The sequence below is a fragment of the Pelmatolapia mariae genome, linkage group LG3_W (genome assembly GCF_036321145.2).
Source record: "Pelmatolapia mariae isolate MD_Pm_ZW linkage group LG3_W, Pm_UMD_F_2, whole genome shotgun sequence".
Lineage (NCBI taxonomy): Eukaryota > Metazoa > Chordata > Actinopteri > Cichliformes > Cichlidae > Pelmatolapia > Pelmatolapia mariae.
This window is the reverse complement of record NC_086229.1, coordinates 76,450,503-76,470,575: the sequence shown is the minus strand read 5'-3', so window position 1 is coordinate 76,470,575 and position 20,073 is coordinate 76,450,503. Positions and strand designations below refer to the sequence as shown.

Sequence of the window (20,073 nt, the reverse complement as noted above, 5' to 3'; positions counted from 1 at the left end):
TTTGTGTTACAATGCAAAGCATAAAAGTAAAAACTAGTGAGAAGGAGTAGTGAAGTACTTGTACTTCATTCCTTTTTTATTTCTGACAGCTGCTAAATGTGGAAGACGGTCTCTGAATTATGTGTCTTATTGGTAACTTAACACAAAAAACATCCTCAGGAGAAATGTATACAATTCACTTTATTCTATGACGTTACACACTGGAACATCCACTACTTGTAAATTACATGTAACTGCAACTAAATTAGAAAACCAATTTAATGCCATTTATAAAATAAACACATATCTGAACTATATTCATTTTAAAAGGCGTGCTGCACTCTTAGCTTATATGCACAGACCTTCAGACGGCCTATGTAACAGTTATCCTTGTAACAACAACAACAACAACAACAACAACAACAATCTTTATTTATAGAGCACATTTGAAAACCAACGGTATACCAAAGTGCTTAACATAAAACAAGGAAATAACACGAGTATTATAAGGCCTTAATAAAAGTGTGAAATTATGTTCACAGGAAAATGCCACCAATACACAATGGTAATATAACATACACATCACAAATAAAAGCATAATAAAACACCAGTCAAAGAATGAGTAGGAAAATTAAAAGAATAAATCTATGCAACAAATGCAAGCATTAACAGGTAGAAAAGGCAAGATTAAACAAATACACTTTAAGCAGTGATTTAAAAGATTGAATAGAATCAGACACCCGGATCCCAATCGGAAGGTTGTTCCACAACTCTGGTGCAGCCAGGGCAAACGCCCGGTCACCTCTAGACTTCAGCCGAGATCTAGGCTGCACCAATAGTAACTGAGTAGATGATCTTAAAGCCCTGGCAGGAACATATGAGTTAAGGAGTTCCTTAAGGTAGCTCGGTGCTGTTTTGTTAATGATTTTAAAAGTAAGCAGCAGAATTTTAAATTGGATACGGTATTTCACAGGCAGCCAGTGCAAATCAGCTAGGACGGGAGTGATGTGGGCAAACTTCCTAGTTTTGGTTAGAATGCGTGCTGCAGCATTTTGGACTGTCTGTAATCTATGAAGGAGGGCAGAATGGAGACCAAAATAGAGTGAGTTGCAGTAGTCCAGCCTCGAGGTCACAAAGGCATGGATGAGCTTTTCCAGGTCTTTATGCGGGATATACTGCCTAGCCTTAGAGATAAGGCGGAGTTGGTAAAAACTGGATCTAACAACAGCAGACACTTGTTTATCAAGTTTAAACGAGCTGTCAAGTAACACGCCCAGATTCCTAGCAGTGTCAGAAAGGGAGCTAGTAAGAAAACCAAAAGCATCACGAAGTTGGCCACGAGGAACGTTACTGCCAAAGACCACAATTTCAGTTTTCTTATTATTAAGGATAAGAGTATTTGCTAGGAGCCATTCCTTGACGCTGAGGTAGGGGCTTCAAGTTGTTAGGTTTTGCACAGAGACCACTGAGTGGTGCTCCATCCCTGCAGTGCGTGGGCTGACCTCATGGCTGCAAGGGTCACAAGGTCATAACGGATAGGTTAAAGTTGAGCCAGGTGCTTCAGCGCCTCCCCCTCGCAGCGCATGCAGTGGTAGCCCATGGTAGCAGTGACATCGAAGCAGCCCTGGCTGAGGTAAAAGTCCATCGATGGTTTGTTCCAGTTCAGGACGGTGAAGTTGAGCTGGTGGCAACCAGCAGCCAGAGCCAGCTACAGGAGGGCAAAACCAGGAAGAAATTACTGCTGAGCTGAGATGTAGCATGGAGGCTTCTTCTGTATGCTGCCTCTGAGACACTGGCTAGTATGTTTTCGTGCAAATATTGAAAATAACAAAAGCTTCAAGGTTTATCTTCTACAGTGTTCACATGTTTCACTCACCTGTGCCACCTTGCTCATTAGTGCTTTGCCAACACCTTTCCCTGAAAGACAGATCATGTGCATTACTTGAGATTTCCTGCAAATATAGGGACACAGTGATGATGAGACATCTTCTCAGAGGCTGTACTGTACCTCTGAACTCAGGCATCACATACAAGTCCTCCATATAAATGGCTCTGCCTGACCAGGAGCTGTAAGCATAGAAATAAAGTGCATAGCCGATCTTTGTGTGGCCTGAAAGAAGAAAAATATCTACTGGTAAAAACAGTCGACATTTAGAAGAAGCTAAACCGTTTCTGTATTCATAAAATTTGTATATTTATTTTGTCGTTCCTTCCCACTGAGTGAATGAGTCTGAACATTTATCACAGTGATTATTAACAGCATAATGCTTTACTTTACACTGTAAACACATAAATATGTATCATTTCCCTCACATCAGTGAAAAAAATGATACGATTTGTGGTGCTGCTCACAGTTAATGTGCAGCAACTTTATAAATAAAACCTCACATTTTTAACCTTTTGTTAAAAATCTGCCCTGTTTTTTTGTTTCTCCTGCTCGCCCACTCTGTCGGTTATTTTCACTTACTTTAAGGGTTTTGTCACATATGGGTTCATATGTTTTTTTTAAACACTCAACCATCAGTTCTAAGTTTGTTACAGCTGTTAGACAGTAGATCACAACAGTGTGTGTGAAAACTGGGCGTAACATGATCACCTTCTTTGGTTTTGTGCTGTTCTGGCACCTCAGCGATGATCCCATGAAAGAACGGGTTCTTGGAAAAGCCATCCTGCTCCAAGTCTGGAAAGAAATTATAGATACTGTTACACGGTGTTTTCACAAGGGGAAATTCAGTTTACATTTAACGGTTTGAGGCTTTTTATCAAAATGTAATCTTAGCAAAGAGAGAGAGCTTTAAAACCAGTTCTTGACCTTTTGTTTAAAAATACAGTGCAATGGTTTTTCTCAAAGGTCCATAATTCCTAATTTTAGAACGAAGCTTCCTGGGAAAAACTGTTACCTGGTGGTAGAAACAAACGGCTCACAGACAAATACTTTATTATAGTGTGATAAAATCTACTTAGCTTACACAAATATAACTAAACAACTAAATTTGGGGTAGCTGTAGCTCAGGCGGTAGAGCAGGTCATTTACTGATTGGAAGGTTGGTGGTTCGATCCCTGGCTTCCCCTAGTCTGCATGCCCAATATCCTTGGGGAAGATACTAACCCCAAATTGCTCTCCGACGTGAATGTTAGTTAGAAAACACTAAGAAAAAATGTGCTTGGGTGAATGCACAAGTTGTATAAAGCGCTTTGAGTGCTCATAAGAGTATAAAAGCGTTATATAAGAACCAGTCCATTTTCTAATAAACACCAAACTATATTTGATCCAGATACTTTTTGGTTAGAAGTGTGTTTTATGTGGACATGCATTCCCACTTCAGCTCCTGACAGAAACTCCAGCTATGGTCGAAGCCCACATTGCTACAAGATGCACATGACTCTACAGAGGAGGTCAGCAGAGAGGTACAACAGTGTCTACAGCCATCTGTAAAACACGGTAGAGGCTCTGTCATGTTTCAGAGCTGCCTTTCAGCCAGTGGGGTGTTGGATATCCTGTCAAAATGTTAAAATTTAAATGCAGAACTGTGCCATCATAATTTGATCAACTATTCAACACAATCTGGAAGTTTCTGATTAGCAACAATTTCGTCTTTCATCTTTCAGCAAGCACTGCCAGTCATGGACTGAAGCAGCTGCATCTGCTTTTTACAAAATGTCAGTGTGTCTTAGCTCAGTTTATTTTACAGCTGCAGACATTAACATTTAGTTTCTGTGTTTCACTGACAAGATTTTATAAGATCTCATTTTCCCAAAGTCAAGAATAAACTGTGCACCTCCAAAAATATCACCTTGGATTTAATCGTTTTATGAATATTATAAAACAATACCCTGAAAGTCAAGGCAGAAAACTTGAGACATGACTACATACACTACCTTTCTGGGTGACTTTCACATGGTCTGACACTTTCTCATATTCTGCCAGCTCCTGGAGAAAAACAAACAAAGCATGAGCTCATCGTTCATAATGAGCTCTCTAACATTTATTAGCCTGTTTGCACTGAAACTAAAGAGCAAAGCGAGCACAGTGCATCTGAACCATGTAATAATGACAGCAGCAGCAGAGAGGTTGACGGATGTCAGCCTGACGGTCGTTAAATGTCTTACACACACAGCTGGACTGCGCGCGCACGTTTTCGCTCACCATGATCATGCGCGCGATGTCCTTGCAGTCGTCCAGGTTGGCTGCACGGATTGAGAAGTCCATGCTGAGTGGATGTGATGAGGTCATGATCGCAGAGCTGGACAGCCGCGTTTCCTTCTTCTTCTTCTTCTTTGGGATTTAAGAGCAGTTGGCACCCGTTTCCATTGCATTACCGCCCCCTGTAACATGATTCGGTCATACGCTTCTCAAGAGTAAGCGTACTCCTCTGTCTTTGCCAGTTTTTTCTTTACTGGCAGCTTTCCCTGCTAACGCATCTGCTTTCTGATTCCCCAGAATCCCTGTGAGAGCTGATGCCACATGAACACTACTTATATCCACTGACTTTTTATCCTCTAATTAACTGTGAACTGACTGACAACATGGCATAAACTAAAAACCAGCTGTCCCCAAAAGATACCAAAGCTGAAACTAAATCATAAGATGGCAGAAGTTTGCCTGCCATCATTTCCTCTTCCTAATCCAAAGCTAGCAAAATTGTACATTGCCTAAAATCATGTACACTAAGATTATTTTATGTATGTATACCAACCTGATTCCTGGGAACAGCTTCAGTGACTCCTGTCAAATGACTCCTGTCGTGGCTCTTTTGACTCATCTGAAATTTTTTCACATATTCCTTATATTTGAGGTCCAAAGCGTGAAATCTTCTTTTCTTTAGCATGCGCATTTTGAGACCTCCATAGTGGAATTGCAAGACAAATCACAAAAGTCAGTTTTTTAGACTTTCATGTCATTAAAAATGTTTGTTTTTTTTCTTTCAGGCTAATCCAGTATTTTGCAGCATGCTGCCTTATTTGAATCCAAAGTGGAGCCATCCATCAACAACCTTTACACCATCACTATCACAAGAAGGTGGTCAGAGCTGATCCCTGATTTGATCCCATCCTCACATTCAAACCCATCTGTCACTCCTATCACACCTCACCACTGTCTCAGTGTCCTCAAACATGTCATGAAGAAGCTGTGACACGGCTACAAATCAGAAGACACAAACAACTTATTGTTTTTTTCAGTGCATTAAAGTCCCTGCTGACAGATCAGTGTCATTTCCTGTTTCTCTCAGCGGTGTTCTTAAACTGATTTTGAAAAAATGGAAGAATAGATCAAAATTATAAAGGAATAATTTTTTTAAAGGCATTCACTTAGGCTGTCATATAGAATATAGCAGTGTTTAACCTGATACAGAATATTGCATTATTTATTAGCTATGCCATACTGATGTATTATTGCAAGTCCAACTGCATATTTTTGAGCCTTTGAGGTTGAACTCTTTGCTTTGCTTTGTGTTAGTTTTTGTTTATGGTCATATTTTTATTAGTATTTTATATTTTTAGAGTTGACTTTGTTCCCTCCTGTCCTCTGTGTGTGTCCAGCCAGTTTTAGGCTTTGTTTACTTTTCTGATGGACTTTGCTTCATGAACCAGTCATGTGTCTGTGATTGTGTCTGTGTTAGTCCAAATAAAAAAAGTTTGAAATGCTGCTGATTTTTTTTGTATCTATCCAAAATCTTCCAGTCCAGTCTGGCAGCACAAAGTCCAGCTTATTATTAACTGCTTTTCAGTTTAACCAACTGGAGACCAGAGGTAGTGACTGCATTCACAGTCCCAAGGAATCCGGAGCTTATTATAATTTAGAGAAACTGGATGAGCAAACAACCTGTTCTTAACTTAGTGAATATAAATACATAGTAAACAACCAACTTAGATTTAGGTAAACAAGTACAGTTAATGAGTTTGCCTTTCAGTCTAACAGTGAGGGAATTGTTTGACAGAGATGTTTTGTAACTTTCAGTAAGCCAAAGACATCTTCATTGTGCTGACTTAAATCATTTACTGTATGAATGAAACCTGTGTCCATGTGGTGAGGTAAACTTGTTTCCAGAGGGGAACGTTTAAAGAGTTCAAAGAGTTCAGTGCTGCTGATATTGAAAGTGTCACTGACTCCTCGTATTGTTTGGCTAAACCAGTTTAAAATTGGCAGAGCAACAGTGAATTTATAAAAAGTACAATTCAAAATTAATCATAAAAACAAAAACTTTTGAAACAGGCTTTAAATGGTTCCCCGTTTTAGTACTTAAATGAACAACATCTTCCAGAGGAGTTATCTAAATAACATTTAATGAAAAAAGAAACTCAAATATTGGTCTTTGGTAGTTAAAAAAAAAACTTAATTATGAGTGGTTCTTGCAGAAGACTCTCAGATATGAGTGGAGGACTTCTTCCACACTGCTTTAGCTTCTTGTTACACTAAAATCACTCAACCATGACAGAAATCTTGTTCTGTTGTGTATTTCAAACTATTTAAAAGTCAGTCAGCTTTTCCCTGCTTCAGTTTTTCCCATTCTTGTCTCCCATATTACCATTTTCCAGAACTTTCCTTCCCCCTCTCAGATCCAGCTCTGGGTATAACTCATGTTTTTGGGGTCTTTTGACCCAGCATGTTGAGTTTCATACCTTTTTCTGTAATTGTGTGATTCCTCCCATGTTGGTGTCTCCCCCACCATGTTAGTTAGTGTCATGTCTTCCTGTACAAGTCTGTCATGTACCTGTGTTTAAGTGTCACTCTCCCTTTGTCTGTATCGGTGATGTCCATTTTGGTGAAGAATTGTGATGTCAAATATGATTTTTATAACTCTATTTTTCAAATGAGATTGACATGCATCCACTGTATGCATGTATCTTTGCACACAGTTATTTTATGTTAACTTATCCATTCTGTGTTGCTTTAACGCTGGCTTAATGGTCTTAAACCCTGTAATCACCATGTTTGCTTTATCACAGCTGCTTGTAAAACATGTAATTCATCTGAGTAGATTCACTTTTAAAATCATGATTAAAGATTGCAAATATTGTTAATGTTTTTAGGTTACAGCAGACACTTTGCAAGACAGCACATTTTTATCTGTGTTCATCATTTGTACAGTAAAGCATAAATAAACAAAAACATATTATGAAGTTGCACATAAAACTGCAATTTCTGTTTAATTACATTAGATAGTATATTACTGCAATCACACAACTACTAATCTGTAGTGGTATGGCCTCTTATAACTGCTGGAGAGAATCATAAATAAATAAATAATGCATTAAAAAAATCCCTTTTGAGGCACATTTAGTGTTTACTACTCATTCACCAACCTCCTCTGGGAGATGAAGGTGTTTTGGGTGTGGCATGCTGGCACAGCCTGGTGCAGCATGAATAGGGCCAGGAGAACTGATAGGACACCCCTGCCACAAAACAAGGAAACATAACTACAGGTAGAGAGACGTGCGTTGTGAAAGATTAAGAATAATGGAAACAAAATTACTGCATGATGCCACATGAGAAGACTTAATTACACTCAATGTACATCTGAACATTTAATCTTAAGATGGACAGATGTTCAGCTGACATCTGCAGCAACTGTGTGATGTCATCACGTCAACATGGACGAAAATCTCTGAGCACCTTGCTGAATCTATGCCACGAAAAATTAACGCAGTTCTGAAAAGGGGGTGTAAGCCTGTACTAGCAAGGTGTACCTAATAAAGTGTCTGTAATATGTGATCGACTTATATCACACATTATTTGGTGCACAGCTCCACCTAGTGGCAAAATTATTTTTTTTCTAGGTACTCAGTAAAACATAAATTAGATAAAAATAAGATAAACACACAGCTGTCCAGTAGCAGTTTTTTGATACGGGCGACACGGGCGGTTGCCCGGGGCGGCATCGTGGTGGGGGCGGCATCACGGGCATCGGCAAAAAAAAAAAGTTGCTAGTACTCATGCTGCCAGCGCATTTTGGGGATGGCATAGGCACCAATCGGTTTTCTATCGCCCATTTGCTGGGAGTAAAGGCGCCCTCCTTTTGCGAGGTGCACTTGCTGCTTGCGGCACAGGGAGGAGAGGGCGGGGCGGCGGGGGAGTCTCTGGTGGGAGCAGCATCTAATAACCAACTGCCAAATTAAAACAAAATATAAATAAAATAAAAACAAATCAACAAACACGAAAACACCAGACATTATACGCGAAAAGTGAGCGCGAGAGCCCTCGGTGCGCCTGCTTGCTGCTGTGTTGAAGTCAAAGTAAACTTTATTGTCAACTCCGCTACATACACAGTATAGAGAGACGAGAGGCTCCAGTTACAGCAGTGCAAGTAAACAAACGATAAATATAAGAAGAGTAAGAAAATAAATATACACTTTAGGACTGGGGTAAAGGCATCAATAACAATTTAAATTTTATAATTTACAGTTTGATGATTTAAAGTCTCACACACAACCCGTCGAAAGGGGAGGGGCCGGCTGCTTCCAAATAGAGCACATTTCATTCATAATGTTGTAAATCCAAGCCCATCATGTATTCATGATTTGAATCCTGGGGTGTGCGAAAGCCCAGAAATAAACCCTAGACAAAGCGAATCTGTGAACTAAGGATGGGTGTTCATACTGGAGTGCAAAATTAAAACCAACGGAAGATGGACAAGAAAAGTTCAAAGCCATCAGGTGCTCAGTTTAGAAAAAAATAGAAAAGAAGAGGAGAAACGAGCCAAAGATACAGGTAAGCAGATGTGTCATTGGATAATGGCAGGTCATGTATCCTGAAACGATCAGAATCATAATTTAATAATCACTAAGGAAATTATGTGGGTTACAGTTGCTACAAGAAGAAATTGTAGGAGTGTTCGCAGGAGTTTCTGTTAAAGAATCAAGCAATAAAAAAAGAAAATCATTTTAATTTTTAACAAACATCTGTGTAATTAAACCTGATCGATTCTCTTGCTATTCAAACCAAAAATAATATTATAATAAAAAAAGCTGAAGCATCAGTTTAAAAAAATGAGAAAGAAGGGAGCAGAATTTCATTTCCCAGTCCTGTAAAATAAGTTTCACTCATTATTTCTCTTGTGCTTTGCCCTTTTTCCTCACTTTTGCTTACTTCATTTAAACAGTTCATTTGTTAATGTTTCCTTCATTATTTTCAAATCATCTCTCAATACTGCATTTTAAAATATTAAATAAAATAGTATTACTTCAAAAGTTTAGGACACCTGATTGGCTGTGGAAGTAATGCAAACACACCTCAGATGAATTTGAAATAAATAAAAAAATTAATTAGATTTAAAATTGTGGAATTTATTTTAAATATAAAACACACACACACACACTCACACACACACACACACACACAAAAAAAGAGGTCGTGTGTCCAACAGGTATGCAACAGGTCAATGATCACAGCATGCAAGCAAATCCTGACATTAAATTCACTTGTTTTTGATGTTCATCCTCAGTTGTTGCATGTTTGTCTTCTCCGTCGCTAATCTCAACCTGTCTATTAGATTATCACAGCTGCATCTCTGTCACTGACTTCACTCCTGAATTTTCATGAGGCCGGACAATTTCTTTATGTCCATTTCCCCCCCAAGTGTCCTCAAAAAGCTTCATTTACTGGGTAATCTCATTTACAGCAGAGTTCAGATACAACACTAATTATCACTGTAATTCTACTCGTCCTTCATTTTTGTGTGTATTATCACTCTGCAGTGTGAACTGAATTTGCTTTCTCATAAGCATCTTCTCACTGGTCATATTTTTCACTGATTGCAGGTGGAAAACCTGCCTGTTTTAACTATCTACAGCATGAATAATAAAATACATAATAAAATAAAACAAATATAAAGAAACAAATGCTTGTGGTAACAATTATGACTCTTGCTTTTTGCCTTTCTGTAAAATAAAAGATATGCACTCTGGGATCTAGAAGAGGAAATAGAAAAAAGACAAAACACAACTTAAAAAAACCTTAAAACAATTTTGAAAAATATAATCTGCACTTGTGATTAGAGTTTGGTGTAACATACTCCATACTACTGTACTGTACAGTCATCTATATTATATTTGTGTTTAAATAACCTTTAAATATTGATATATTTGCAAATTAATCTATAGCAAGGACAAGAAGAAAGACAAAAACCTACTTCTCCTGGAATGGCTGGTAATTAAGCTGTGAAGGAAAAAAAACCCAAATATAACATGATGAATTTTTCTTTTATGTTTATACATAAACATACAATACAGTAATTTCTGAATGTGTTTCAGTTACACTGAAGAAAAGGTGATCAGCCTTACCGGTGTGACCTGGGCATCATCAAACATATACCATCTGTCTTCACCCTGGGTTTTAATTGTTGCGCTGTAATGTCCACCTCTCAGACCACCAAAATGATCCACAACTGCATACAGTTCATACACCTCATTCTGATCACAGAGGACAAAAAATAACAAAGTGAGAAAGAAAAATGAAGACGTTTTGGATCAAATATTAACGTACACTTTGTAAATACCTCTGGTATTTGCAGGCTGTAGGGAACCTCCACAAAACAGCTGATTTTGAAGTAGGACATGTAACTGTAGTTGAACTCAAACCTCTTCAGCAGCAGAATCAAAACATCTGGGTGATGTTTTATTACATCTGTCTGAGTGAAAATATGGGTTTTCAATGTGTGCCATTCTGTTATAATTTTATTAAATCAATATCAATGTTCAGAAATCACAAAAGAAGTCTTCATTTACAATAGTAGCATCAACTTTGTGACCGCAGCAGTCACAGTACATCTGGTGTTCTCCATTTAGATACGTAGGTCTGAAAAACTCCTCGATGCCGTTCACCTGAAAAACGAAAACTAATTCAGAAGCAGCTTTGATAAAGATGTGGTGAAGAGCTCAGTGTTCACAAAGGCTTTCTCAAGAAGGGCATGCTAACATTAAGAAATCATGACCTCTTTAAAAGACATAATATTGTCTTTTGAAGAGAGATTTAAACAGTAAAAACAAACCAAAAATTCTAACATCAATGAACACATATCAGTGAACTCAGGACTTGGACTGTAGAGTTGATTAGATGTGTCAGAAAAAGAAAAAAAGGTATTGGACAGATCTGAAGACAAACTGTAGGGACTACAATTTTATTGGCAGTTTACCTCAGTGGGAATTAGATCCAGTAAGTAAAATTTCACTTAATCTTGGTTAAGCTTCAATTTTTATTTTTTTTTTTGTAGAATTCAGAGATGAACTCTATAAGACCTCAGTAACACAGGCTCACATACTTGATAAGTGTTGGAAAGTGTGTATTCCCAGTTAGCGAGTGGTTGCTGGCAGTCACTGGGTGAAACTGGTCACAAAGATGCTGAACCAAAAAACTAATTGAAAGTTCTTTGGTTGCTAGTATTTTGCCATGGTCATCAAATTTGGATGATAGACATTAAAACTTTTAGCAACCACTCGCTAACCCATTTTCCACAAAACAAACAAAAATCAAATCAAAAACTCAATTTTGTTTTTCTCCAAAACATTGGATTAGGGTCACCTTTTCTTATCATTTTGCACTAAAAGATACATTGTTGCATTTTGTGACTTAGGATATTTACATGACTCATGAGACTATAAGTCAACTGTGTTATGTTTGTTTTGTGATGCATTGAAAGTAATCAGAAATATATTTTTAAAAAAGAAAGATTTTCTTTTAGAAATAATATTAAGTTTTGCAATTCTGCAATATGTTTTGACACAAGCATGATCTAAGGCATCATCCGATTTTTATGTGTCCTCAAAGTAGATACATAGATCCCAATCAAACAAAAGTGTTCATTAAGGAAAATGATAGAATAACACAAATATGTTACTGACAAAAGTATGTTAACTTGTTGCAGCTGCGAGTCCTGAAAACAGAAACATGCTGAGAAGTTTATGCACTTACTACACTGTAGTCTTGATTGTAAAAATCCACCAATGACAGAGGAAGATGCCAAAATGGTGCATCCCTGTCAGTCTCTTTATGACCTTTAGAGCAGGTGATTTGGTTTGCTAACAGACCGTGGAAGATCTGAAAACATAAATGAACAAAAACATGTTTTTAAGTATTATTTTCAAACCAAACGATTCCATTTAATATTGACAAAGACCTTACCTGTGATGCCTCAGGACTGGTCATTGTTAAAATCTTCTCGATGCATTCAGCAGCATCTCGCTGTTCATACACTGAGTGGAGAAATATATGTGCATGTCTTTAACAAACATATTCATTAATTTAAAAAAATATATAACCCCGTAATTATTCACTACAATCAAAAATGCCAATCATAAACCCCCAAAATGTCATGCAAACTGATAAAGTTTCTCAAAAACATGAAACATCAAAAACATTATTCAAAGGTTTTGTTGTCTGCGTGTTATCATACTGTACCTCTGTTGATGCCCAGCTGGGTTATTATTTTTTGTGTGTTTGCTGTATGTTTCTGTAAATTATCAAACAAGTCTGTAAGGGCACCAAAAAGCCCAATGCCAGCATTTTGTTTGGAGGACCTAAACAAAGACAAGACAAGTCCCCATAAGTAATAAAAATGAACCATAGACCCCATTAAATGTACATATATGACAATAATAAACCTTTTCACAGCTTCTCTGAAGTCTTCGGTCATAAACAGCACCTGCAGCACACTGTTCAGGTAACACGTCGCACCTTGGTTTACCAGCCCATGGTATTTATTATTAGCTTCTGTAAGTAGCAGAATAAGAACATGAGTGTGCATCATAAACTGCCAGCACAAACAGAAGGTCGTCGGAAAATAGCTCGTTCCTTTTTACGTCTTTTCTACAGTCCATTGAAGTCAAAGATTTTCTCCCCACTGATCTACATTTGCTAACATATCATACCAAGAATATTTTTTAAATAATAGAATTAATTAAATCTTAAAACTAATTTTTTAACCCTGGCTTTTCATTGGAGTTCCGTTTAAGTACCATCAGTTTTTTTGTTCATACTGTCACAATATAATGCATTTGCGTCTTCTCACATTTAATTTTACTGTATTTAGTTTCTATTGTTCATTAATTAACTTGTAATGCATTTTGGTTAACTTTGTTGCTCGTAAATGTGCTTTAGAAAACACTGATATTTACAAATTGACTGACATTCCTTGTCAGGTACCTAGCAGGTTAAGAAAGGCACGTCCTTACAAATGGCGCAAGGTGTATAAATTCTCATCATATGTCAGTAAAATCTTAATAATAAAGCAGCTCAATTGAAGACGATCTGAGTAAAGGACAATCCCTCCTTCAACAGCGTTTCCAGGCTGAATTTAAAGGCGTCTGAAGAGCGTAGGAAAAACTTTCTATAGAGAACACACAGAAGACCAATTAACAAAAAAAGGACTTTCGAAATCCCCCACAAATCTTACCCACAGAGGTTAAGATGTTCTTGAAACCCCGCCGACCAAATAAACGCATTTTCGGCCCCCTCTGACGATCTACAAAGAAATTGTTGTTGGAGGCGGAAACAAACGCGATTATTTTGAAAAGAAATCAAAGTAAGCCAAAGATGCAGGCCTGCCTTCAACACAGTTTTAAGACATTTCTTCGGATACTTGTTAATAAAATAGTTCATCCGGAGCATTAGGGTATCTCAATCTCCTGTGCAGTTAAAAACACTCAGACTATCGCTTTCTCTTTCACTTCTGCCGGATCAGTGGTGAGTTCACGGCGTGTCGGAAATGTTAATTGTTAAAAATGTGGCGCATTTCTGTCACTGTTTCCTATTCCACAGGTGCAGACTCAGCAGCTTTCTTTCTCTTCCCAAACTGTTCTGTTCTCAGTATTTCTGTTCCCAACAATAGCTGGCATCAGCTGTTGCTCTAATCTGGAGGTTCATGACTACAGCAGACTAAACAGCACCAAGACTTTAAAAAAAATATTTATTCAGATTCAGTTCAACTCAGTTGTATTTATATAGCGCCAAATCACAACAACAGTCTTCAAGAAGCTTTATATTGCAAGGTAATGACCCTATATTAATACCAAAAAACAGACAAAACCCCAACAATCTTAAGACAACCATAAGAACCATAAGACACAGACATTTAGTATAATATATTTATTTTATGCAATGTCAGAACCTGTATGTTTCAAATGTGAATATTATAAAGGATAATTGCAATTTAAGAAGCTTATACAAGGGTCTGGTGCTTTTCCTCATTCATCTTTGCACTTTTTCATTTTCATACTGTTTCTCACAGGCACTTAGCCCATCTTGTGAAAATGTTTTTGAGACTGTGAGGACAATTAAAAACGTAGAAGTGCACTTTAGATGTTTTTATGCCAAAGAATCTGAGGCTGCCAGTACTGAGATTCACAGGATTTGTATAGTAATGAGATTCCATTTCCTGTGGACACCATAAACACCTTAAAGCAAAAGAAGTATCAGATATCATGAGGCATCAGTCTTACAGCAACTTTAATCACCATAAAAATGCCAGATATCTGCAGACCCCACAATCAGATTCTTGTTTGTGAATATCAAACACTGACTTCTCTCTCATAAACATACTGAGAGATCAAGAAAATCAAAGTGACACAAACCCGTCCATCTTTTGCCTCAGCTAAAGAAAGGTTACTAAAAATATTGATGGTTAAAAACTGTATTCAAAGACAACTTGACCTCTAGAACTTTCTTTTTTAAGCAAGCTCATCCAAAGCTAGCCCAGTAGAGTCCATAAACGACAAGGAAGACAGAGAAACCAATAGAAGAAAGAACCCGAGTTACACATACACTTCATTCTTGTTTTTAAGTTTTCCTCCACACAGGGATGGAGGTCTGCCTTGGAGCGACCCCACTGGGGCACATTCTGTATGGTGAACTGGAACATTCACGCTTCAGTTTCAGGCAGACAAAACAGAACTCCATTTTGCAGCGAGGACATTTGATATTTTTGCAGTGTTTTCTGTTATGTTCCACCCTCAGGCCACATGTAGGACAGAGTCTGATGGCGGGGCAGCTGGTGACGTCCTTTACGTCAGGCAGACTGATGGTTTTGCATGTCTGCAGAAGTTGCAGGTCCTTGTTCTCACAGCCGTCGTTGTCGCAGCGGTCAGATCGAGGGCCTGAACCCTTCCATGGTTTCAGACACTGCCAGCAGAAGTAGAATTTCTTCTTCTGAACAGCTGTGCATACGACACACTGGACACACAGGTTAGACAGATCCATCCTCTCCACGCTTGTTTTGCACTGTGGACACTGATGTGGAAATGAATGAAAGGACATTTTTAAGAGAAACCCAACCACAATATTAAAAAAATATTGAGTCCACTGAATTTCACTGAAATCAAGAAGCTGTCAACATTAAAAAGGAAAAACAAATTAAAACATAAATGACTGGGTCACTTACTTCCTGAACCTCGCAGTGGTCTGCAAGAGCCAGACGGGCCATGCTCTCTTCAAAGTGCTGCATTTCCTCCACAGTCAGATCAGCCAGTCTGCGCACCTCCTGATACGACCACTCTTTATTACACTGCTTGGTTTCCTCCACTAACGCTGGACATCTGAATTTGTAATTCCCCTTATAAAAAATTACAATTTCAACAAAAAAAAGTTAATTTAATTAATTAGAATTTGTTGTTTTCAAAACTTCTTTTATTTTTAATGCATCTTTATACCTTCATTCTTTTACATTTTTATATAGTGTTAAATCTGCAACATGTTTAGCTACACATATAAACAGTAAACCAAAACATTTCTGCAGATTATCTATTGGCACCCAATCATGTGATATCTTAAACAAAATCAGTGTATTTTATAAGTTCAATAATTTTACCTCTTTTTGCTACAAACACATAAAGCTGTTGAAATCAATCTGAAATGATCTTACCAAAAAATCCAAAGACCTTTGCTCCCGCACTGGTCATCTTACCATCTCCATCCAAATTATCCAATTAGTTTAACTCACATACTAGATGTGCAAAGCAGCCGATATTTGTATCTGTATTTGTATTTGTTGAGGGGGGAAAGTATTTGTATTTAAATAAAATTCAAAATAGGCTTAAAAATCCCGTTTTTTCCATTACACTTCTAATTAATTTTATAGTGTAATTATTCTTTAATTATATCCATTATAATAATTATGGATATGGAATATTAGTTGATGGTTTTCCATAAATCCAGCAATTAACATGTAACAAGGAACATCACTGAAAAGAAAATAACAGCCATTGCCTCATCCATGGTTAAACCAACAACTAATAAAATACCATTGTGAATATTATGAACCCCACCACCCCCCGTCCTTGTTGGAGGATGCTGAACAGACAGTGAAACTGACTTGCAGGGACAGAACATGGCTGTGATGATGAACTGGTGCTGGTGGAGGGATTGGCAGACAGTACCAGGAATAAGATGCTTTAAGTGCATGTGATTATGCATAACAGATGTTGACAGATGTTTGATATCTCTGCCTCTGCTGATTTGACTTTTCCACACATTACATATCAGTTCGGTTTCATCTGCAGCACTGACTGTAAAATGCTTCCACACAGAACTGGAACAAGTTTTTTGGCTGGTGGAGGACTAAGAGGTGGCTCAGCAGCAGCAACACTCTTTCTATTTAGTTGACCAAATCCATGTGGGGAGTTTCAGCTAAGTTAATAAAGACAACGGGAAGCTCTGCTAAGGTTAACTGGCCTATAGTCTTTATCTTGCTGTCTGCAAAAGACAGAGCAACTTAAATGTACCATATAACTTTCACAAGTGCATATAATTCAACAGAACTACACAAGCATTGTTTTAACCTTTTAAACCGAACTTTAACGTTACTCTGTCAACAGCATCTTGTCTAAATTACCGAGCTAACAGAGCTGCGTAAACAGAGTGAACATGAGAGCACCCGACTGCAGACGTCAATTACTTGATTTATCTCCTGATATTCGTGAAAGTTATAAACTGCCTCCGGAACCCAGTTAGGGTACAAAAAAATCTATTCAACAAAAATAGTGATGCAGTTCAGTCTTTTATTGTTCAGCCGAGTCCTCTCTGTTGCTGTGTGGAGCAGCCCCTGTCAGTCACCTTTCACACATCACTCACTCATCCGGTCATGCACTGCGGTCTCATAAGGAAACTCAGCTTTTTAACATTAAGTTTTTCTTGTTCCCGAATATAAATATTTTTTAAAGTATTTGTTCGAAATAAGTATTCATAAAAAACACGATATTCGTGTCTTTCCGAATACCGTATTCGGCTTCAGCTCCACCCCTATCACATATATTATTTGCTACAAAGACATGACATACCTGATCCAGCAGGGTGCGACACCATCGTGTCAGAGATTCAGGAGTGACAGCGTGGCCACAGGACATCTCTGCTCTGAGAGAGTCATCACCTGAGGAAGAAGTGGACAATATCAGATGTATCAGCTACACTACATATACTGGGTTCCACCAAAATATAAAAAACTCCGTGGCTCATGAAAAATTTAAAAAAGGAATAGGAGAAGTTTTATAATGTGTGGTAATGACTGTCAGAAAAAATGTTTGTAGCACTTTTTGTGGGGCAACATGGTGGATGAAAAAGAAAAAAAATCTTACACAGTGGATTCAGATCATCTGGCCTGTTGACGAACTTCAGGGTAGAATCTAGTGGATCGTATCGCTTCTCCACCTGCTCCTGTCCTGGAACGCTCATTTGGGTTCTATGGAAAGAAAATCTGACACTATGAATACTGTCTGGTTTAGTGTTATGTTTAGTTTAGTTAGTTTAGTTTAGTCTATATATGGATTTCAAATCGCATCTGCCGTTATCATCTGTCACAAGAGCCATGTCTTTTCCAGACTCGATACAATAAAAACGTTAAAAGGTATTAAAGATGTATTTAAAGTGCTGAAAGAAAATAATCTTACTTATGAGCTATTACATTTCTTTCTCACAATCGCTATTCTAGTTCATGTTAAATCTGTATGATGGGGCTGAGTTCAAGGAAACACCAAACTCATTCAGCCACGCCTTTATGGAGCTTGCATTCTGCACTGGAATGTGCATATAAGAACATGTATTCATTTATGATCACGGGCTGAATGGTGTTGACTCATGTTAGAAAATGTCAGTTTTCATAGTTACACAAAGCCGCTACAAAGTGTGTAAAAGGGCGAAAGGGTCTGAATACTTTGGGAAGCGACTGCATGTTGCTGCTGTTGTGTGAGCCATCATGAGCCTGTTTAAACAGCATCCAGGGAATTTCCAGTTGGATGATTGCCTATTATTTTTTAAATAATTGAAAACACCTCTAAGAACAGTAATCACTCTATTAAAAATGACATACATAACTATATTAGGACTACCTTATGTCACAGATTCTATAAGATGACACAGATTTAATTAGCAAAGGAGCAAAGACTGCAAATATCAAGAGTAGGTTTAAAAATTAAAACGTAACATCTTACCCTGTTGGCACAGCTTGTGTCGCTTGAGTTTCTGGTACTTTCCTTCTTCTTTTACTTCCCAACAGGTATGGGAACAGCAACCTAAAAGTAAAAAGGATTAACTTAGTAAGTAATTGCTTAAACCTGTGGACAAAATGTGAACCATCACAGAAAATCTAACTAAGCTTCCTAAACGCACAGAAATATATAGAAACGTATATAGTGACAACTTATTGTCATCACATAGTCACAATTTATTTTTATTTTATTTTATTCTACCTCAGGGAAACCTATCATCAGTGGCCATTATATATTATATATGTGTGTGTACCAAAGGAGTTACGAATTAAAGTAAAATATACACCACTTAAAAACAAAGAGTGAGCTCACGTACCCGTTTAAATAAAGCTTCAATAAAGCTTCACACATGACTTCGACTGTACTTGGAAACCTTTAAAGGATGAAGAAGAACAGCAGACAGCATGCATGCAGTTTAATTTTAGCGTGTTACAATAAAGTGCTGTACTCGACAGAAACAGTTTACACTAAAAACAAACAAAAAAAACTATAACACAAGTCTTATGAGTGTATCAAGTAAAATTTGAATACCTAACTGGTGTGCAAACATGTACACTAAGGGTACTCACCGCTCCTCAGCAGGACCGCTAGTCAACGACGGTACTAACCTCCCGGAAGTGACATGACAGGAAGTCAGTCGACCATCGCGCAGAGGAAATTTTTTCTTTCTTTTCTTTTTTTTTTATCACGCAGAAAAAATAAAAGCTCCCAAAAATACAAATATAGAAATTAAATACACACATACACATAGCGAGACAGAGAGAAAGAGTTTATACTCTTTCTGCATTAACAATCTAGTTCACTGATATAAATAATTAAATAAATCGGCAAAAAGCTGCTTAAATGCTGCTTATCGATAAATAAATCAACAAATACAACAGCATAATGCATAATGTAGTTCACTCTTCTATGGATGCTCCGTTAGTATCTTCAATGCTTACTTTTAATTCATTATTATACTCTTCTGCGAGCAAGAAATCTTAGTCTTCATCCTCCACAGCAAATTACATATCTTTCAAAGGAAATTTTCCAACTAAATATATATCTATATCTATATCTATCTATCTATCTATCTATCTATCTATCTATCTATCTATCTATATATATATATATATATATATATATATATATATATATATATATATATATGTGATTTCATCAAAACCACATGTGAATAATCCAGTCAGAGCATAGGAACACAGTCTATGGCTGAGCACTGAGCTCTAGTCTCACCTGTTAGAGTGAGATAAACAAAGACATGAAGAAAAATTGTATTTGTTAAATAGCTTAATGGTCTGACTTTATTAAATATACTTTAATAATTAATTTAATTGAATAATAATGAAAGCAGAGGGTAAAATATGAAGACTGAAAAAATATGGCTGTTAAGACACCACTTACATGAACATTAACTAAAATATGTAGCATCATATCTAAAACAGCAACCTCTGGTGACCAAACTGATGTTCATCCACAACCCCAGAGACCGTGAGGGAGGAGTCTAAAGTGGTGTGGATCCAGGTCACAGTAACAATGTAGCAGGTCTGACCTCTGACACATTGTGCTGCTAAACTCTGCATTGTGCTGCAGAAATGTGCAAATGAAGAGATAAGCTGACCCCTGCCT

At 37.5% G+C, this 20,073-nt stretch overlaps 3 protein-coding genes across 3 annotated transcripts; all 3 read right to left on the bottom strand.

Moving 5' to 3' along the window:
* Window positions 1-204: 204 nt before the first annotated feature.
* LOC134618588 (thialysine N-epsilon-acetyltransferase-like) lies at window positions 205-4,237 on the bottom strand. The gene is made up of 6 exons (XM_063464058.1): window positions 4,127-4,237; window positions 3,859-3,910; window positions 2,576-2,659; window positions 1,988-2,089; window positions 1,856-1,896; window positions 205-1,687 (listed from the first exon to the last, which is right to left on the bottom strand). The coding sequence occupies exons 1-6, from the start codon at window positions 4,211-4,213 to the stop codon at window positions 1,520-1,522; spliced, it is 534 nt and encodes a 177-aa protein (XP_063320128.1). The 5' UTR covers window positions 4,214-4,237; the 3' UTR covers window positions 205-1,519.
* A 5,062-nt stretch (window positions 4,238-9,299) lies between these two features.
* On the bottom strand, window positions 9,300-13,511 carry LOC134618579 (ubiquitin carboxyl-terminal hydrolase 46-like). The gene is made up of 10 exons (XM_063464045.1): window positions 13,368-13,511; window positions 12,577-12,685; window positions 12,374-12,492; window positions 12,098-12,168; window positions 11,888-12,013; window positions 10,705-10,800; window positions 10,476-10,607; window positions 10,261-10,389; window positions 10,110-10,135; window positions 9,300-9,888 (listed from the first exon to the last, which is right to left on the bottom strand). The coding sequence occupies exons 1-10, from the start codon at window positions 13,414-13,416 to the stop codon at window positions 9,765-9,767; spliced, it is 981 nt and encodes a 326-aa protein (XP_063320115.1). The 5' UTR covers window positions 13,417-13,511; the 3' UTR covers window positions 9,300-9,764.
* Window positions 13,512-14,005: 494 nt separating this feature from the next.
* Window positions 14,006-19,047, bottom strand: LOC134618571 (uncharacterized). Its single transcript, XM_063464033.1, has 7 exons — window positions 19,017-19,047; window positions 18,764-18,820; window positions 18,391-18,471; window positions 17,539-17,642; window positions 17,245-17,333; window positions 15,351-15,521; window positions 14,006-15,199 (listed from the first exon to the last, which is right to left on the bottom strand). Exons 2-7 carry the CDS (start codon window positions 18,796-18,798, stop codon window positions 14,750-14,752), a joined length of 930 nt encoding a protein of 309 aa, XP_063320103.1. The 5' UTR covers window positions 18,799-18,820; window positions 19,017-19,047; the 3' UTR covers window positions 14,006-14,749.
* Between the last annotated feature and the right edge of the window lie 1,026 nt (window positions 19,048-20,073).